The 19026-nt window shown below is 39.4% G+C and overlaps 1 protein-coding gene across 1 annotated transcript; it reads left to right on the forward strand.

Moving 5' to 3' along the window:
* The first annotated feature begins 4176 nt into the window (after positions 1 to 4176).
* Positions 4177 to 15539, forward strand: LOC307038952 (uncharacterized protein). The gene is made up of 4 exons (XM_079680622.1): positions 4177 to 4294; positions 4391 to 5780; positions 8724 to 8887; positions 13348 to 15539. Exons 2-4 carry the CDS (start codon positions 4407 to 4409, stop codon positions 14750 to 14752), a joined length of 2943 nt encoding a protein of 980 aa, XP_079536748.1. The 5' UTR covers positions 4177 to 4294; positions 4391 to 4406; the 3' UTR covers positions 14753 to 15539.
* Positions 15540 to 19026: the final 3487 nt, after the last annotated feature.

Below are 19026 nucleotides of genomic sequence, written 5' to 3' on the forward strand. Positions count from 1 at the left end.
CAGATAGTAGAACAGAAACAGAGAAACGACTTGCTCAGCATGCAAAAACAAGGTCTTAATTATCCTCAAGATAGAAAATCTGCTCTGCCGGAGATTGGAAAACCTTCTCGAATAAGATGGAAACAACCAACACCATGTGTGATTTTGATAACAGTATGACTATCTAGGACAAAGTTATAGTGTGGGTGCCAAATCCGGCAGCACCAATAACTGCTTCTGCCACATGTCATCTTTTCTATTCTTTTAGATTTTGGTAATCTTTTTGGATATTGTGTACTTTTGGGACGTTGATAATCTTTTTAGATTCTGGTGATCTTTTTGGATATTGGTTATCTTTTTGGACGTTGGTGATCTTTTTGGACATTGGTGATCTTTTTGGACATTGGTGATCTTTTTGGACGTTGGTGATCTTTTTGGACATTGGTGATCTTTTTAGATGTTGGTATTGTTTTGGATGTATCTGATCCTTTGGGAGGTTGGTGATCTTTTTGGACGTTGGTGAACTTTTTGGATCATAGTGATGTTTTTGGACGTTGGTGATCTTTTCGGATGTGAGTGATGTTTTTGGATGTGTCACATGAGTGTACAAATAGTTGTGAGACCACAAGTACAAAAGAAAAAACAAGATGAAAGTGTTATCACTCAGAAATGTATTCAAATCCTACAGTGAAAAGTATTCTATAAGTCTCGTGATCAGAAAATAGTTATTTCAACTCTTGGTGACCATGGGGAAAACATTTAGTATTTTAAAGCAGCAAAATCGATATATATATATAAAATTTACAAAAAAAGTAATGGCGCTTTATGTCAAGAATGTTAATTGTGCCAGATACAAGCCAGAGGGCGACAGTACACTGTCTACATCTTGAGGAGGGGCATTGGCCTGCATGGTCTGCCTACAAAAAAAGGCAGACCAAAAAAAATAGTATGCAGCCTCAACAACAGCCTCTGATTCCTCTGAGTTCATGCAATGCTTCATGGGATGCATAATTGGATCTATAATCGCCATCTAACTCCTAGAACATCTAAAATGACTTCCAAGATGGATAATTGTTCAAAAAAGACATCCATTGTTTGTTTCAACAAGTCCTCCAACTCATACGACCAAATGTGTCGATTGTTCAAGCGCTTATTACGTCCTATAATTACGTTTGAACGTTTTCTTCCTCTCGAGCTCCCGTTGAATGCTAACGTTACAGATGGTCGTTTATTCACAAATAACCCTCTCTGTAAAATCCTAAATTGTTGGATAGTTTGGCCATTAAAACGCTTTTTGATTAGATTTCTAGCGAGAAGTGTATATTGTACTTTTAGAATCCACGTCCAGTCGATATGTAGGATCTATAGTTTGATAGATATTACGAAGATGATTTGAGGTATGCGGCAGCCTCCATGTAAAGTTACGGGTTGAAAACAGTATTTCCGGTCTCAACGTTTTCATAATAAAACCAATGTTCAAATGATTTAGCAGTGATATCTGCAGTACTCGTCCACTCAAACAAATCAGTTTATTCTTGGTAATTATACGACATTTATTGGTTTAAATTGTGTTCAATGCTTTTGTGTTTCTCCCATAGGTTTTTCTCTTTCGATTCTGAGACACCTTTCTTTTTTCAGAGGTTTTGATCGGCTAAAATCACGCCGCAATGCACGTTGGGATATGGTGTTTATGCAATATGAAATCGGAAAACATTTCAAAAAAATAAAATAATACTTTATTGTCTGTAAGTAAATATGTTAGTTGAAACTATATTAATGTAGAACAGAGTTTATTTCATAATTTGATCGTATTTCATACCTTTATTATGTGACATTAAACTGCATCTGCACCACTAGGCCTAAGCTAACGCCTCATGTTAATGTGTCCGTTAGCGTATTAGCTCGTTGTTAGCTTAGCCTCTTTAGCATACTAGCTTGTCGTTAGCGTATTAACTTGTTGTTAGCTTAGCCTCTTTAGCATACTAGCTCGTTGTTAGCTTAGCATATTCGCTTGTTGTTAGCTTAGCACTGTTAGCATTTAGCTAAACTCTTGTTTTTTCTTCACAATAGATTAGTTTGTTAGCCTTCTAAGCTGTCTAACTAGCATAGCATTACCATAGCATGGTCATTTATGTCGTGTTTCTGTATACCTGTCATGTATACTTATCACATTGCAACTGTAAAACAATGTCTTTTTCTTGTGTGTTACAGTTTTACAATAAAGAATATAAGAATATTCAAGAGCTTCAGTACACAGCTTTTGAAGTTCATGTTTATGCTGACTGAATAGCTAGATTCCAGGAACATCTAGTGAGAACAGTACAAGCAGGATGTGCTTTAAACATTAAAGAATACTTTAAGTTAAGGTCTTCTTTTGAATAAGAAAAAAACGTTGGGGGTATCCACAGATAAATATTAAGTCTGACAAAGTACAATCACCTTCCCTGAATTTGACTCAGGTGTAACTAAAGTCTGATTTAAGGGTTGTTTATATTTCACATCATTAATCAGAATCTGCAAAGTAAATAAAATAAATGTAGTGGAGTAAAAATACCAGGTTAATCTCTGAATTGTAGTGGAGTAGAACAAAGTAGTATGCTGCTGTAACAAAAACATTTCCCAACTTGGGATCAATAAAGTATATCTTATCTTATCTTAAGAGGATCGATGGCTACTGCCATATTTGCAAAATGTGCCTCTGAACCTTGACAAGTGCATGTTTCCGGTTTATCAATGAACAACAGGAGGGGTCACAGACATAAGACCAGCTGTTAAATAAAGCTCTTCTGACCTTAGCTGTCATGTGAATGCTGCCCATTATGAAAACAAGCAATTTTCACCCATTTATTAATTATATGTTTTAAATGTGATAACACCACTGTGTTTCGTACCCCCTAAACCTCCAGGGTGTACACAGTTAATACTGGCAACTTCTAATTGTGGGAAATACGAAAAGTGAGGGAGGCGCTCGTGAACTGTTGTTACGGCTGCTGTGCCGCATCTCACTTTCATTCAGAAATTCATTCAGAATTTCATTCAGAATTTCATTCAGAATTTCATTAAGAATTTCACATCAAAATAAAAAAATTATATTAAACTAATCTTTCAACATAGCCTAGTTTAAAACAAAAATAACTATTAGGACAAAGCCCTACAAATAAAAACAATAAACATAATCATAGAACAATTAAAATGTTGTATTCAGCCCTGATTAAAACAGCTGGCCCAAACCCTGGATGGGCGAGCCCGGCCCCATGGGGCCCGCCCATGACGCCAGGTCTGGTGTCTTCGGAAACTCTGTAGTGTCTAAACTCCGAAAAAACTATTTGTTTCTCCGAATCGAAGGTTAAAAACATAAAAGCATTGTACACAATTCAAACCAATCAATATTGTGTAATTAACAAAGATAAACTGATGTTTTTTAGTGGATGAGGAATGCAGATATCATTGTGTAATCATTTCACAGTGAGGGGAATACATCCGGTTTTATTATGAAAGCTTCGAGACCGGAAAAACTGTTTTCACCCCGTGAGGGTTGACGCTAACTTTACATGGAAGCTGCCGCATATACACGTTATCCTGGCGAGACCTCAAATCATCTTCGTAATATCTATCAAACTATAGATCCTACCCATCGACTGGACGTGGATTCTACGAGTACAATATACACTTCTCGCTAGAAATCGAATCAAAAAGCATTTTAATGGCCAAACTATTCCACAATTTAGGATTTTCCAGAGAGAGTTATTTGTGAATAAAGTCCCTCCGGAGCGTGTGCAATCAAGCATGTTGTTTCTTACACGACCACTAGAGCACAACATACACTTGGGTCGTAATAAGGGCTTGAACAATCGGCCTATGGTCGTTTTTTGTAGGAGGACAGGCTGGTTTGTTTTATACGCTTCTTGAAATCTGAGAAAATATAAATTGTTTTTCTATAATAGATTACAAGTTGCCTGAAAAGTTACAAACATGTGTTATGAATTTAAGCTCGCTCCGTTGCGGAGATATTTCCACGACAGTGACATGACTGCACTTTAACCAGAGGACATGCAACAAATACCTGGCTGGATTCCAACAAGGTAGGTTGTGATTACATTTCAAAGTACAAGTCGTAGGGCGTTAGCTTTTATGAGAGAATGAGGAACCTGGTCTGTGACATTTGAACAAAAATGCTCCGCCCACTGCATGACTCACCTGAGACGAACAAGGATTAACACCAGTGTCGTTCGGAGACAAAGACCGAGAGATTTACTTTCGTAGGAAACTTCAATTCACAAGTGGAAAACTGGACGACTGAGAATTCACACTGAATGTAAGTTTATTACTACTAAACAGAAAACAACACTTGATAGAGAACTGCCATACTGACAGTGCTTGAACTCTTGCTGTCTGTCTGCTTCATTTTCAGCATTTTGCAACACACAATGGCGTCCATATCAGAGGAGGATCTCTCCTGTCCGGTCTGCCATGACGTCTTTAATGATCCAGTTGTCCTGACATGTAGCCACAGCTTCTGTAAAGCCTGTCTGAAGAACTGGTGGAAAGGAAAACAAACACATGAGTGTCCAGTTTGTAAGAGGAGGTCATCAAGGAGTGATCCTCCTCATAACCTGGTGTTGAAGAACCTGTGTGAGAGTTTCTTAGTGAAGAGAGATCAGAAAGTTTCAACGAGGTCTGAGATTTTTTGCCGTCTACACCTTGAGAAACTCAAACTCTTCTGTCTGGACCATCAGCAGCCAGTGTGTGTCGTCTGCAGGGATTCAAAAACCCACTCCAACCACAGATTCAGACCCATGGATGAAGCTGCTCAGGATCTCAGAGAGGAGCTCCAGAAGTCTCTGCAGCCCTTTCAGGAGAAACTGAAGCTCTTTGAAGAAGTTAAAGTGAAGTTTGATCAAACAGCAGGACACATGAAGGTCCAGGCTCAACACACAGAGACGCAGATTAAGGAGCAGTTCAAGAAGCTTCACCAGTTTCTAGAAGAGGAAGAGGAGGCCAGGATGGCTGCACTGAGGGAGGAAGAGGAGCAGAAGAGGAGGATGATGGAGGAGAAGATGGAGGCTGTGAGCAGAGAGATAGCAGCTCTTTCACACACAGTCAGAGCCACAGAGGAGGAGCTGAGAGCTGAAGACGTCTCCTTCCTGCTCAACGACAAGGCTGCAGTGGAGAGGCTGCAGCGCCCCCTGCTGGAGGCTCCACAGCTGCCCTCAGGAGCTCTGATAGACCAGGCCAAACACCTGGGCAACCTCAGCTTCAACATCTGGAGCAAGATGAAGGACATGGTGTCCTACTCTCCTCTCATCCTGGACCCAAACACTGCTGGTTCAGAACTCATCCTGTCTGAAGATCTGACCAGTGTGAGACTAGGAGGAGAGATACAGGAACTTCCTGATAATCCAGAGAGGTTTCATAAATACTACTACTCAGTCCTGGGCTCTGAGGGCTTTACCTCAGGGACTCACAGCTGGGATGTTGAAGTTGGAGGCAGTGCATGCTGGTTTCTAGGTGTAGCCACAGAGTCCATCAAAAGGAAAGGGATAGCAACGTATAGATTTTGGAGAATTGGATTGTCTAATGGAAAATACAAAATATTCTCCCCATCAACAGAACCAAACGATCTCTCAGTGCCAACGAAGCTCCAGAGGGTCAGAGTGCATCTGGACTGGACCAAAGGAGAGTTGTCGTTCTCTGATCTTAATAGCAACGCACACATCCTGACCTTCAAACAAACTTTCACTGAGAAGCTGTTTCCATACTTTAGCAATAAGGATAAAATCCCTATAAAGATTTTACCAGAAGTGGATTAGGAAAAGGCTGATGGTTGTTATCACAAATATGAGGGCCTAAAGATAGATAGATAGAAGATAGATAGATGGATAGATAGATAGATAGATAGATAGATAGATAGATAGATAGATAGATAGATAGATAGATAGATAGATAGATAGATAGAAGATAGATAGATAGATAGATAGATAGATAGAAGATAGATAGATGGATAGATGGATAGATAGATAGATAGATAGATAGATAGATAGATAGATAGATGGATAGATAGATAGATAGATAGATAGATGGATAGAAAGATAGATAGATTGATAGATAGATGGATGGATGATACTTTATTCATCCCAAATTGGGATATTATATAATTTCCCATATTGTATATGACTCCAAATGTCCGTCTACATACACATCTAATACTGTATGCAGATGGTAGAACTGACAAAGATTTTTTTAAGTCATTGTCTCGTACTTCTTTGTGACGCATGTGGAAAAACTGGCTCTGCAGAACGTGGAATGGAGACTAGCAGCCAGTGGTGTGAAGCAACTAAGTAAATTAACTCAATTACTGTGCTTATGCTTAAGCACAATGTTGAGGTACTTGTACTTTAGTTGAGTATTTCAATGTTATTTTATTTTGTACTTCTACCTTTAGTTACTTCACAGATGTGGATGAATGATATGAAATATAATCAAGTGTTGAATCAGACTTTAGTTCCACCTGGAGTAAATCCACCAGCTACCCTGCAGTATACAAAGTCCTTCAAACTAGCTGCACCTTTACCAGCTTTGAGAACACTTTCATGATCAATCATTATAAAACATATCATATCTATTATTCTGAAATGGACCAATCTGCACAATGACTACTTTTACTGTCTTTCACTATATTTTGATGAGAATACTTTTCTACTTTTACTTGAGGAACATTTTGAATGCAGGACTTTTACTGAAACAGAGTATTCCTACACTCTGGTACTTCTACTTTTACTCAAGTACAAGATCTGGGTAATTATACTTTTACTCAAGTACAAGATCTGAGTACTTCTACTTTTACTCAAGTAAAATATCTGAGTACTTTTTCCACCTCTGCTAAAAGTGTTTTTTCTCTGCGTTCTCTCTCCGTTAAAATCATGCTCATTGGGAGTTCCACAAGGCTCTATTCTGGGGCCTCTGCTGTTCAGTTATATATCAATTATCTCCCATTAGTTTGTGAAGATTTAAAAAAATTCACATGTATGCTGACAACACGATCATGGACACTGATGGAGGATGTTGAACAAGTTGCCAAAAAACAATGTATCCACAGTTTAGAGCTAATGGATAAATCTTTACCCCTATAAAGTGCTATCTGCATTTAAATTACAACCATCAATCATTGGCTTATATTTGCAGCTGATCTTAAATTTGCAGAGACTTTCACTCTTTTTTTATTGAGAAATTATCAATTATTCAAGTGTTTTAATTGAAATATATTGGAATGTTGTAGTTGTACTTATATGTGTATGTGCAGGTCTTTATACAATATGTTGATGTGGCTTTGATCAGTGTGTACAATTCTTAAATGTCATGAAGACTATTTACCTCTTGTAGCGTGTCTTGATTGTTATGTGTGTACCTGCAGATATAAAATTATCTGTGAAAAATCTTCTCTGCTCTTTTAAAAAACTATTATTTGATTTGAATAATGCTCCTTGTTTAAAGAAGACCAACTGTCCTAGGAACAGAAGGAGCAGGGATACTCAGACGTTTAAGATTGTAGGCCTATGGTGTAGATTGTATTATCGGGTCACGTATACTTAGATTTCTGATATAATTTCTGGAATGTCAATTTTGGTTTGTTGTTCAATAAATATGTTCTAAGTTGTACTAAACAGCGGCTTTGTTTATGCTTATTTTAAATACGAGTTGGTCACCTGAACTCAGCTTTTGGAAAACTTGTTTTGAAGCACTTTTTTAAGTTGTGGGGGTGTGTGTTGTGTGTAAGTTTGACCTGTGTTTGAGGTCTGTCCATTGACACAGGATCACAGGGTCAAACATACGAGGGGGTGTCTAGACGTGTGTGTGTGTGTGTGTGTGTGTGTGTGTGTGTGTGTGTGTGTGTGTGTGTGTGTGTGTGTGTGTGTGTGTGTGTGTGTGTGTGTGTGTGTGTGTGTGTGTGTGTCTGTGTGTCTGTGTGTGAGTATATGCTGGTGTAAAAGCGGCTATTAGCCATTTTCGCACCAAGTACTTAGCTGGTACTTGTCCCCGGTACTTGTTCCCCCCGAACTCTTTAGTCCCTGGAACTGTACAAGTCTATCAAGTTCACACCGAATAAGTCCCTGAGGGAGGATTACGCAAACTAAGCCGCTGACGTCACTTCTTCTTCTTCTGCTTTCGGTTTACTGGCAGGCCGCAAACAACTTCATGGTGTATACTGCCACCCGAAGTCCCGGAGTGCCCCGGCGTTGGGGACTGCCTTCAGTAGAAGCTGCTGGGTAGCGCCTTCAGAGTAAATTGCCAGAAGTGCCAACACCTCCTCATCACTCCACCGCTCCCATGTTTTATTTTGTGTTGCCATAAGTTAGGCTCTCTCCGTTGGTGCGCTGGGCTAATGCTAATGCGAGCAAATAAAATGGCGGCTTCACAAAACTTTTCAGAGTTTTACGGGGCGTTGTTTGCAATTCGCCCAGCCAATCAGAAATTGTTAGTGGGGCCGACACACCCACGAACCATTTCCTCCCCAGGAAAGTACCACCTCTCTAGCAGGGACTATCTGGGGGTGAAAATGTTCGTGCGAACTAGGGACTAGTTCCAGATCTTTTTAGTGTGAAACAAAATCTCCCCACCTATCGGCTTAGTTCGGGGCGAAAAGTACTCCGGTGTGAAAGCGCTTGTTTATAGGCAGTGAAAACACATTGAAAAAAACTTAAAGTTTTAAGACAAGATGATAATTTACTTAATTAACGTCATGTTAGTTTGAGGAAGCCTTGACGGTAGAGATTGAGACTATGAACTCGGCTGTGCGGTTGCTGCCCCTGCTCTCCGGGGGTCACAGTTGGTTGCTCACAGCCTGCCGGCGTCCTCTCGATAGACCAGCTGAGGAGGGCCATCCTGGACCGGCAGGGCAGCACGCCGGAGGGTCATCACGAGTTGGCTTTATTTTGTGTTCATGCACAGTAGAAAGACTTTCAAACCCTTGAACTTATAAAAACACAGATTTCTCATTGCCAGGAAAAAAGGGTAATTTTATTCAGATAGTAGAACAGAAACAGAGAAACGACTTGCTCAGCATGCAAAACCAAGGTCTTAATTATCCTCAAGATAGAAAATCTGCTCTGCCGGAGATTGGAAAACCTTCTCAAATAAGATGGAAACAACCAACACCATGTGTGATTTTGATAACAGTACGACTATCCAGGACAAAGTTATAGTGTGGGTGCCAAATCCGGCAGCACCAATAACTGCTTCTGCCACATGTCATCTTTTCTGTTCTTTTAGATGTTGGTAGTCTTTTTGGATATTGTGTACTTTTGGGACGTTGATAATCTTTTTAGATTTTGGTGATCTTTTTGGATGTTGGTTATCAATTTGGACGTTGGTGATCTTTTTTGGACACGGGTGAACTTTGGGATTTTGGTGATCTTTTTAGATGTTGGTGATCTTTTTGGATCATAGTGATGTTTTTGGACGTTGGTGATCTTTTCGGATGTGAGTGATGTTTTTGGATGTGTCACATGAGTGTACAAATAGTTGTGAGACCACAAGTACAAAAGAAAAAACAAGATGAAAGTGTTATCACTCAGAAATGTATTCAAATCCTACAGTGAAAAGTATTCTATAACTCTAGTGATCAGAAAATAGTTATTTCAACTCTTGGTGACCATGGGGAAAACATTTAGTATTTTAAAGCAGCAAAATCAATATATATATATATTATTTACAAAAAAAGTAATGGCGCTTTATGTCAAGAATGTTAATTGTGCCAGATACAAGCCAGAGGGCTACAGTACACTGTCTACATCTTGAGGAGGGGCACTGGCCTGCATGGTCTGCCTACAAAAAAAGGCAGACCAAAAAAAAATATTATGCAGCCTCAACAACAGCCTCTGATTCCTCTGAGTTCCTGCAATGCTTCATGGGATGCATAATTGGATCTATAATCGCCATCTAACTCCTAGAACATCTAAAATGACTTCCAAGATGGATAATTGTTCAAATAAGACATCCATTGTTTGTTTCAACAAGTCCTCCAACTCATACGACTAAATGGGCCGATTGTTCAAGCGCTTAATACGACCTGTAATTACGTTTTAAAGTTTTCGCCCTCTAGTGCTCCCGTTGAATGCTAATGTTAGAGATGGTCGTTTATTCACAAATAACCCTCTCTGTCAAATCCTAAATTGTTGGATAGTTTGGCCATTAAAACGCTTTTTGATTAGATTTCTAGCGAGAAGTGTATCTTGTACTTTTATAATCCACGTCCAGTCGATATGTAGGATCTATAGTTTGATAGATATTACGAAGATGATTTGAGGTATGCGGCAGCCTCCATGTAAAGTTACGGGTTGAAAACAGTATTTCCGGTCTCAACGTTTTCATAATAAAACCAATGTTCAAATGATTTAGCAGTGATATCTGCAGTACTCGTCCACTCAAACAAATCAGTTTATTCTTGGTAATTATACGACATTTATTGGTTTAAATTGTGTACAATGGTTTTGTGTTTTTCCCATAGGTTTTTCTCTTTCGATTCTGAGACACCTTTCTTTTTTCAGAGGTTTTGATCGGCTAAAATCACGCCGCAATGCACGTTGGGATATGGTGTTTATGCAATATGAAATCGGAAAACATTTCAAAAAAATAAAATAATACTTTATTGTCTGTAAGTAAATATGTTAGTTGGAACTATATTAATGTAGAACAGTGTTTATTTCATAATTTGATCGTATTTCATACCTTTATTATGTGACGTTAAACTGCATCTGCACAACTAGGTCTAAGCTAACGCCTCATGTTAATGTGTCCGTTAGCGTATTAGCTCGTTGTTAGCTTAGCCTCTTTAGCATACTAGCTTGTCGTTAGCGTATTAACTTGTTGTTAGCTTAGCCTCTTTAGCATACTAGCTTGTCGTTAGCGTATTAACTTGTTGTTAGCTTAGCCTCTTTAGCATACTAGCTCGTCGTTAGCTTAGCATATTCGCTTGTTGTTAGCTTAGCACTGTTAGCATTTAGCTAAACTCTTGTTTTTTCTTCACAATAGATTAGTTTGTTAGCCTTCTAAGCTGTCTAACTAGCATAGCATTACCATAGCATGGTCATTTATGTCGTGTTTCTGTATACCTGTCATGTATACTTATCACATTGCAACTGTAAAACAATGTCTTTTTCTTGTGTGTCACAGTTTTACAATAAAGAATATAAGAATATTCAAGAGCTTCAGTACACAGCTTTTGAAGTTCATGTTTATGCTGACTGAATAGCTAGATTCCAGGAACATCTAGTGAGAACAGTACAAGCAGGATGTGCTTTAAACATTAAAGAATACTTTAAGTTAAGGTCTTCTTTTGAATAAGAAAAAAACGTTGGGGGTATCCACAGATAAATATTAAGTCTGACAAAGTACAATCACCTTCCCTGAATTTGACTCAGGTGTAACTAAAGTCTGATTTAAGGGTCGTTTATATTTCACATCATTAATCAGAATCTGCAAAGTAAATAAAATAAATGTAGTGGAGTAAAAATACCAGGTTAATCTCTGAATTGTAGTGGAGTAGAACAAAGTAGTATGCTGCTGTAACAAAAACATTTCCCAACTTGGGATCAATAAAGTATATCTTATCTTATCTTAAGAGGATCGATGGCTAATGCCATATTTGCAAAATGTGCCTCTGAACCTTGACAAGTGCATGTTTCCGGTTTATCAATGAACAACAGGAGGGGTCACAGACATAAGACCAGCTGTTAAATAAAGCTCTTCTGACCTTAGCTGTCATGTGAATGCTGCCCATTATGAAAACAAGCAATTTTCACCCATTTATTAATTATATGTTTTAAATGTGATAACACCACTGTGTTTCGTACCCCCTAAACCTCCAGGGTGTACACAGTTAATACTGGCAACTTCTAATTGTGGGAAATACGAAAAGTGAGGGAGGCGCTCGTGAACTGTTGTTACGGCTGCTGTGCCGCATCTCACTTTCATTCAGAAATTCATTCAGAATTTCATTCAGAATTTCATTCAGAATTTCATTAAGAATTTCACATCAAAATAAAAAAATTATATTAAACTAATCTTTCAACATAGCCTAGTTTAAAACAAAAATAACTATTAGGACAAAGCCCTACAAATAAAAACAATAAACATAATCATAAAACAATTAAAATGTTGTATTCAGCCCTGATTAAAACAGCGGGCCCAAACCCTGGATGGGCGGGCCCGCCCATGACGCCAGGTCTGGTGTCTTCGGAAACTCTGTAGTGTCTAAACTCCGAAAAAACTATTTGTTTCTCCGAATCGAAGGTTAAAAACATAAAAGCATTGTACACAATTCAAACCAATCAATATTGTGTAATTAACAAAGATAAACTGATGTTTTTTAGTGGATGAGGAATGCAGATATCATTGTGTAATCATTTCACAGTGAGGGGAATACATCCGGTTTTATTATGAAAGCTTCGAGACCGGAAAAACTGTTTTCACCCCGTGAGGGTTGACGCTAACTTTACATGGAAGCTGCCGCATGTACACGTTATCCTGGTGAGACCTCAAATCATCTTCGTAATATCTATCAAACTATAGATCCTACCCATCGACTGGACGTGGATTCTAAGAGTACAATATACACTTCTCGCTAGAAATCGAATCAAAAAGCATTTTAGTGGCCAAACTATTCCACAATTTAGGATTTTCCAGAGAGAGTTATTTGTGAATAAAGTCCCTCCGGAGCGTGTGCAATCAAGCATGTTGTTTCTTACACGACCACTAGAGCACAACATACACTTTAAAACGTGTCTCTGGGTCGTAATAAGGGCTTGAACAATCGGCCTATGGTCGTTTTTTGTAGGAGGACAGGCTGGTTTGTTTTATACGCTTCTTGAAATCTGAGAAAATATAAATTGTTTTTCTATAATAGATTACAAGTTGCCTGAAAAGTTCCAAACATGTGTTATGAATTTAAGCTCGCTCCGTTGCGGAGATATTTCCACAACAGTGACATGACTGCACTTTAACCTGAGGACATGCAACAAATACCTGGCTGGATTCCAACAAGGTAGGTTGTGATTACATTTCAAAGTACAAGTCGTAGGGTGTTGGCTTTTATGAGAGAATGAGGAACCTGGTCTGTGACATTTGAACAAAAATGCTCCGCCCACTGCATGGCTCACCTGAGACAAACAAGGATTAACACCAGTGTCGTTCGGAGACAAAGACCGAGAGATTTACTTTCGTAGGAAACTTCAATTCACAAGTGGAAAACTGGACTACTGAGAATTCAGACTGAATGTAAGTTTATTACTACTAAAGAGAAAACACCACTTGATAGAGAACTGCCATACTGACAGTGCTTGAACTCTTGCTGTCTGTCTGCTTCATTTTCAGCATTTTGCAACACACAATGGCGTCCATATCAGAGGAGGATCTCTCCTGTCCGGTCTGCCATGACGTCTTTAATGATCCAGTTGTCCTGACATGTAGCCACAGCTTCTGTAAAGCCTGTCTGAAGAACTGGTGGAAAGGAAATCAAACACACGAGTGTCCAGTTTGTAAGAGAAGGTCATCAAGGAGTGATCCTCCTCATAACCTGGTGTTGAAGAACCTGTGTGAGAGTTTCTTAGTGAAGAGAGATCAGAAAGTTTCAACGGGGTCTGAGATTTTTTGCCGTCTACACCTTGAGAAACTCAAACTCTTCTGTCTGGACCATCAGCAGCCACTGTGTGTCGTCTGCAGAGATTCAAAAACACACTCCAACCACAGATTCAGACCCATGGATGAAGCTGCTCAGGATCTCAGAGAGGAGCTCCAGAAGTCTCTGCAGCCCTTTCAGGAGAAACTGAAGCTCTTTGAAGAAGTTAAAGTGAAGTGTGATCAAACAGCAGGACACATGAAGGTCCAGGCTCAACACACAGAGACGCAGATTAAGGAGCAGTTCAAGAAGCTTCACCAGTTTCTAGAAGAGGAAGAGGAGGCCAGGATGGCTGCACTGAGGGAGGAAGAGGAGCAGAAGAGGAGGATGATGGAGGAGAAGATGGAGGCTGTGAGCAGAGAGATAGCAGCTCTTTCACACACAGTCAGAGCCACAGAGGAGGAGCTGAGAGCTGAAGACGTCTCCTTCCTGCTCAACTACAAGGCTGCAGTGGAGAAGCTGCAGCGCCCCCTGCTGGAGGATCCAGAGCTGCCCTCAGGAGCTCTGATAGACCAGGCCAAACACCTGGGCAACCTCAGCTTCAACATCTGGAGCAAGATGAAGGACATTGTGTCCTGCTCTCCTCTCATCCTGGACCCAAACACTGCTCATCCACAACTCATCCTGTCTGAAGATCTGACCAGAGTGAGAGCAGGAGGAGAGAGACAGAAACTTCCTGATAATCCAGAGAGGTTTGATTATTACTGGCGTGTCCTGGGCTCTGAGGGCTTTAACTCAGGGACTCACAGCTGGGATGTTGAACTTGGAGGCAGTGCATGCTGGTTTCTAGGTGTAGCCACAGAGTCCATCAAAAGGAAAGGGAAAGCAGAGTCTGGATTATGGAGAATAGGATTGTCTAATGGAAAATACAAAATACTCTCCCCATCAACAGAACCAAGTAATCTCTCAGTGCCAACGAAGCTCCAGAGGGTCAGAGTGAATCTGGACTGGAACAGAGGAAAGTTGTCGTTCTCTGATCCTGACACTAACACACACATACACACCTTCACACACACTTTCCCTGAGAGGATGTTTCCATACATTAGCAATACGGATAAAATCCCAATAAAGATTTTACCAGAAGTTAATCAGGACAGATAGATAGATAGACGTAGGTAGGTAGGTAGGTAGATAGATAGAAGATAGATCCAATCCAACTTTATTTATATAGCACTTTAATACCTTCAGACCAAAGTGCTGTACAGAGAGATAAGCTCACACTAGATAGATAGATAAGTAAATTAACTCAATTACTGTACTCAAGCACAATGTTGAGGTACTTGTACTTTACTTGAGTATTTAAATGTTATTTTATTTTGTACTTCTACCTTTAGTTTCTATACAAATACAAATATGAGGGCCTAAAGATAGATAGATAGATAGATAGATAGATTGATAGATAGATAGACAGATAGATAGATAGATAGATAGATAGATGGATGGATGGATGGATGATACTTTATTCATCCCAAATTCGGATATTATATAATTTCCCATATTGTATATGACTCCAAATGTCCGTCTACATACACATCTAATACTGTATGCAGATGGTAGAACTGACAAAGATTTTTTTAAGTCATTGTCTCGTACTTCTTTGTGACGCATGTGGAAAAACTGGCTCTACAGAACGTGGAATGGAGACTAGCAGCCAGTGGTGTGAAGCAACTAAGTAAATTAACTCAATTACTGAGCTTATGCTTAAGCACAATGTTGAGGTACTTGTACTTTACTTGAGTATTTCAATGTTATTTTATTTTGTACTTCTACCTTTAGTTACTTTACAGATGTGGATGAATGATGGGAAATATAATCAAGTGTTGAATCAGACTTTAGTTCCACCTGGAGTAAATCCACAAGCTACCCTGCAGTATACAAAGTCATTCAAACTAGCTGCTCCTTTACCAGCTTTGAGAACACTTTCATGATCAATCATTATAAAACATATCATATCTATTATTCTGAAATGGACCAATCTGCACAACGACTACTTTTACTGTCTTTCACTAGATTTTGATGAGAATACTTTTCAACTTTCACTTTAGGAACATTTTGTATGCAGGACTTTTACTGAAACAGAGTATTCCTACACTCTGGTACTTCTACTTTTACTCAAGTACAAGATCTGGGTACTTCTACTTTTACTCAAGTACAAGATCTGAGTACTTCTACTTTTACTCAAGTAAAATATCTGAGTACTTTTTCCACCTCTGCTAAAAGTGTTTTTTCTCTGCGTTCTCTCTCCGTTAAAATCATGCTCATTGGGAGTTCCACAAGGCTCTATTCTGGGGCCTCTGCTGTTCAGTTATATATCAATTATCTCCCATTAGTTTGTGAAGATTTAAAAAAATTCACATGTATGCTGACAACACGATCATGGACACTGATGGAGGATGTTGAACAAGTTGCCAAAAAACAATGTATCCACAGTTTAGAGCTAATGGATACATCTTTACCCCTATAAAGTGCTATCTGCATTTAAATTACAACCATCAATCATTGGCTTATATTTGCAGCTGATCTTAAATTTGCAGAGACTTTCACTCTTTTTTTATTGAGAAATTATCAATTATTCAAGTGTTTTAATTGAAATATATTGGAATGTTGTAGTTGTACTTATATGTGTATGTGCAGGTCTTTGTACAATATGTTGATGTGGCTTTGATCAGTGTGTACAATTCTTAAATGTCATGAAGACTATTTATCTCTTGTAGCGTGTCTTGATTGTTATGTGTGTACCTGCAGATATAAAATTATCTGTGATAAATCTTCTCTGCTCTTTTAAAAAACTATTATTTGATTTGAATAATGCTCCTTGTTTAAAGAAGACCAACTGTCCTAGGAACAGAAGGAGCAGGGATACTCAGACGTTTAAGATTGTAGGCCTATGGTGTAGATTGTATTATCGGGTCACGTATACTTAGATTTCTGATATAATTTCTGGAATGTCAATTTTGATTTGTTGTTCAATAAATATGTTCTAAGTTGTATTAAACAGCGGCTTTGTTTATGCTTATTTTAAATACGAGTTGGTCACCTGAACTCAGCTTTTGGAAAACTTGTTTTGAAGCACTTTTTTAAGTTGTGGGGGTGTGTGTTGTGTGTAAGTCTGACCTGTGTTTGAGGTCTGTCCATTGACACAGGATCACAGGGTCAAACATACGAGGGGGTGTCTAGACATGTCTGTGTGTGTGTGTGTGTGTGTGTGTGTGTGTGTGTGTGTGTGTGTGTGTGTGTGTGTGTGTGTGTGTGTGTGTGTGTGTGTGTGTGTGTGTGTGTGTGTGTGTATGTGTGTATGTGTGTGTGTGTCTGTGTGTGAGTGTGAGTATACGCTGGTGTAAAAGCGGCTATTAGCCATTTTCGCACCAAGTACTTAGCTGGTACTTGTCCCCGGTACTTGTTCCCCCCGAACTCTTTAGTCCCTGGAACTGTACTAGTCTATCAAGTTCACACCGGAATAAGTCCCAGAGGAAGGATTACGCAAATGAAGCCGCTGACGTCACTTCGTCTTCTTCTGCTTTGGGTTTACTGGCAGGCCGCAAACAACTTCATGGCGTATACTTCCACCCGAAGTCCCGGAGTGCCCCGGCATTGGGGACTGGCTTCAGTAGAAGTTGCTGGGTAGCGCCTTCAGAGTAAATTGCCAGAAATGCCAACACTTCCTCATCACTCCACCGCTCCCATGTTTTATTTTGTGTTGCCATAAGTTAGGCTCTGTCCGTTGGTGCGCTGGGCTAATGCTAATGCGAGCAAATAAAATGGCGGCTTCACAAAACTTTTCGGAGTTTTTCGGGGCGTTGTTTGCAATTCGCCCAGCCAATCAGAAATTGTTAGTGGGGCCGACACACCCAAGAACCATTTCCTCCCCAGGAAAGTACCACCTCTCTAGCAGGGACTATCTGGGGGTGAAAATGTTCGTGCGAACTAGGGACTAGTTCCAGATCTTTTTAGTGTGAAACCAAATCTCCCCACCTATCGGCCTAGTTCGGGGCGAAAAGTACTCCGGTGTGAAAGCGCTTGTTTATAGGCAGTGAAAACACATTGAAAAAAACTTAAAGTTTTAAGACAAGACGATAATTTACTTAATTAACGTCATGTTAGTTTGAGGAAGCCTTGACGGTAGAGATTGAGACTATGAACTCGGCTGCGCGGCTGCTGCCCCTGCTCTCCGGGGGGACACAGTTGGTTGCTCACAGCCTGCCGGCGTCCTCTCGAAAGACCAGCTGAGGAGGGCCATCCTGGACCGGCAGGGCAGCACGCCGGAGGGTCATCACGAGTTGGCTTTATTTTGTATTCATGCACAGTAGAAAGACTTTCAAACACTTGAACTTATAAAGACAGAGATTTCTCATTGCCAGGAAAAAAGGGTAATTTTATTCAGATAGTAGAACAGAAACCGAGAAACGACTTGGTCAGCATGCAAAAACAAGGTCTTAATTATCCTCAAGATAGAAAATCTGCTCTGCCGGAGATTGGAAAACCTTCTCGAATAAGATGGAAACAACCAACACCATGTGTGATTTTGATAACAGTACGACTATCTAGGACAAAGTTATAGTGTGGGTGCCAAATCCGGCAGCACCAATAACTGCTTCTGCCACATGTAATCTTTTCTATTCTTTTAGATGTTGGTAATCTTTTTGGATATTGGTGATCTTTTTGGATGTTGGTTATCAATTTGGACGTTGGTGATCTTTTTTGGACACAGGTGAACTTTGGGATTTTGGTGATCTTTTTGGACATTGGTGATCTTTTTGGACATTGGTGATCTTTTTGGACGTTGGTGATCTTTTTGGACGTTGGTGATCTTTTTGGACATTGGTGATCTTTTTGGACATTGGTGATCTTTTTGGACGTTGGTGATCTTTTTGGACATTGGTGATCTTTTTAGATGTTGGTATTGTTTTGGATGTATCTGATCCTTTGGGAGGTTGGTGATCTTTTTGGACGTTGGTGAACTTTTTGGATCATAGTGATGTTTTTGGACGTTGGTGATCTTTTCGGATGTGAGTGATGTTTTTGGATGTGTCACATGAGTGTACAAATAGTTGTGAGACCACAAGTACAAAAGAAAAAACAAGATGAAAGTGTTATCACTCAGAAATGTATTCAAATCCTACAGTGAAAAGTATTCTATAAGTCTATTGATCAGAAAATAGTTATTTCAACTCTTGGTGACCATGGGGAAAACATTTAGTATTTTAAAGCAGCAAAATCAATATATATATATAATATTTACAAAAAAAGTAATGGCGCTTTATGTCAAGAATGTTAATTGTGCCAGATACAAGCCAGAGGGCTACAGTACACTGTCTACATCTTGAGGAGGGGCATGGTCTGCCTACAAAAAAAGGCAGACCAAAAAAAAATAGTAT

This window comes from Notothenia rossii (assembly GCF_949606895.1).
Source record: "Notothenia rossii genome assembly, chromosome: 5".
Taxonomy (NCBI): domain Eukaryota; kingdom Metazoa; phylum Chordata; class Actinopteri; order Perciformes; family Nototheniidae; genus Notothenia; species Notothenia rossii.

Bases quoted from the DNA above. Each gene is read 5' to 3' on its own strand.
- LOC307038952 (XM_079680622.1), top strand. From the start codon at position 4,407: ATGGCGTCCATATCAGAGGAGGATCTCTCCTGTCCGGTCTGCCATGAC. The intron at 5,781-8,723 runs GTGGATTAGGAA...ACGTCATGTTAG, and splicing joins CTATAAAGATTTTACCAGAA to TTTGAGGAAGCCTTGACGGT. The intron at 8,888-13,347 runs GTCATCACGAGT...CTTCATTTTCAG, and splicing joins GCAGGGCAGCACGCCGGAGG to CATTTTGCAACACACAATGG.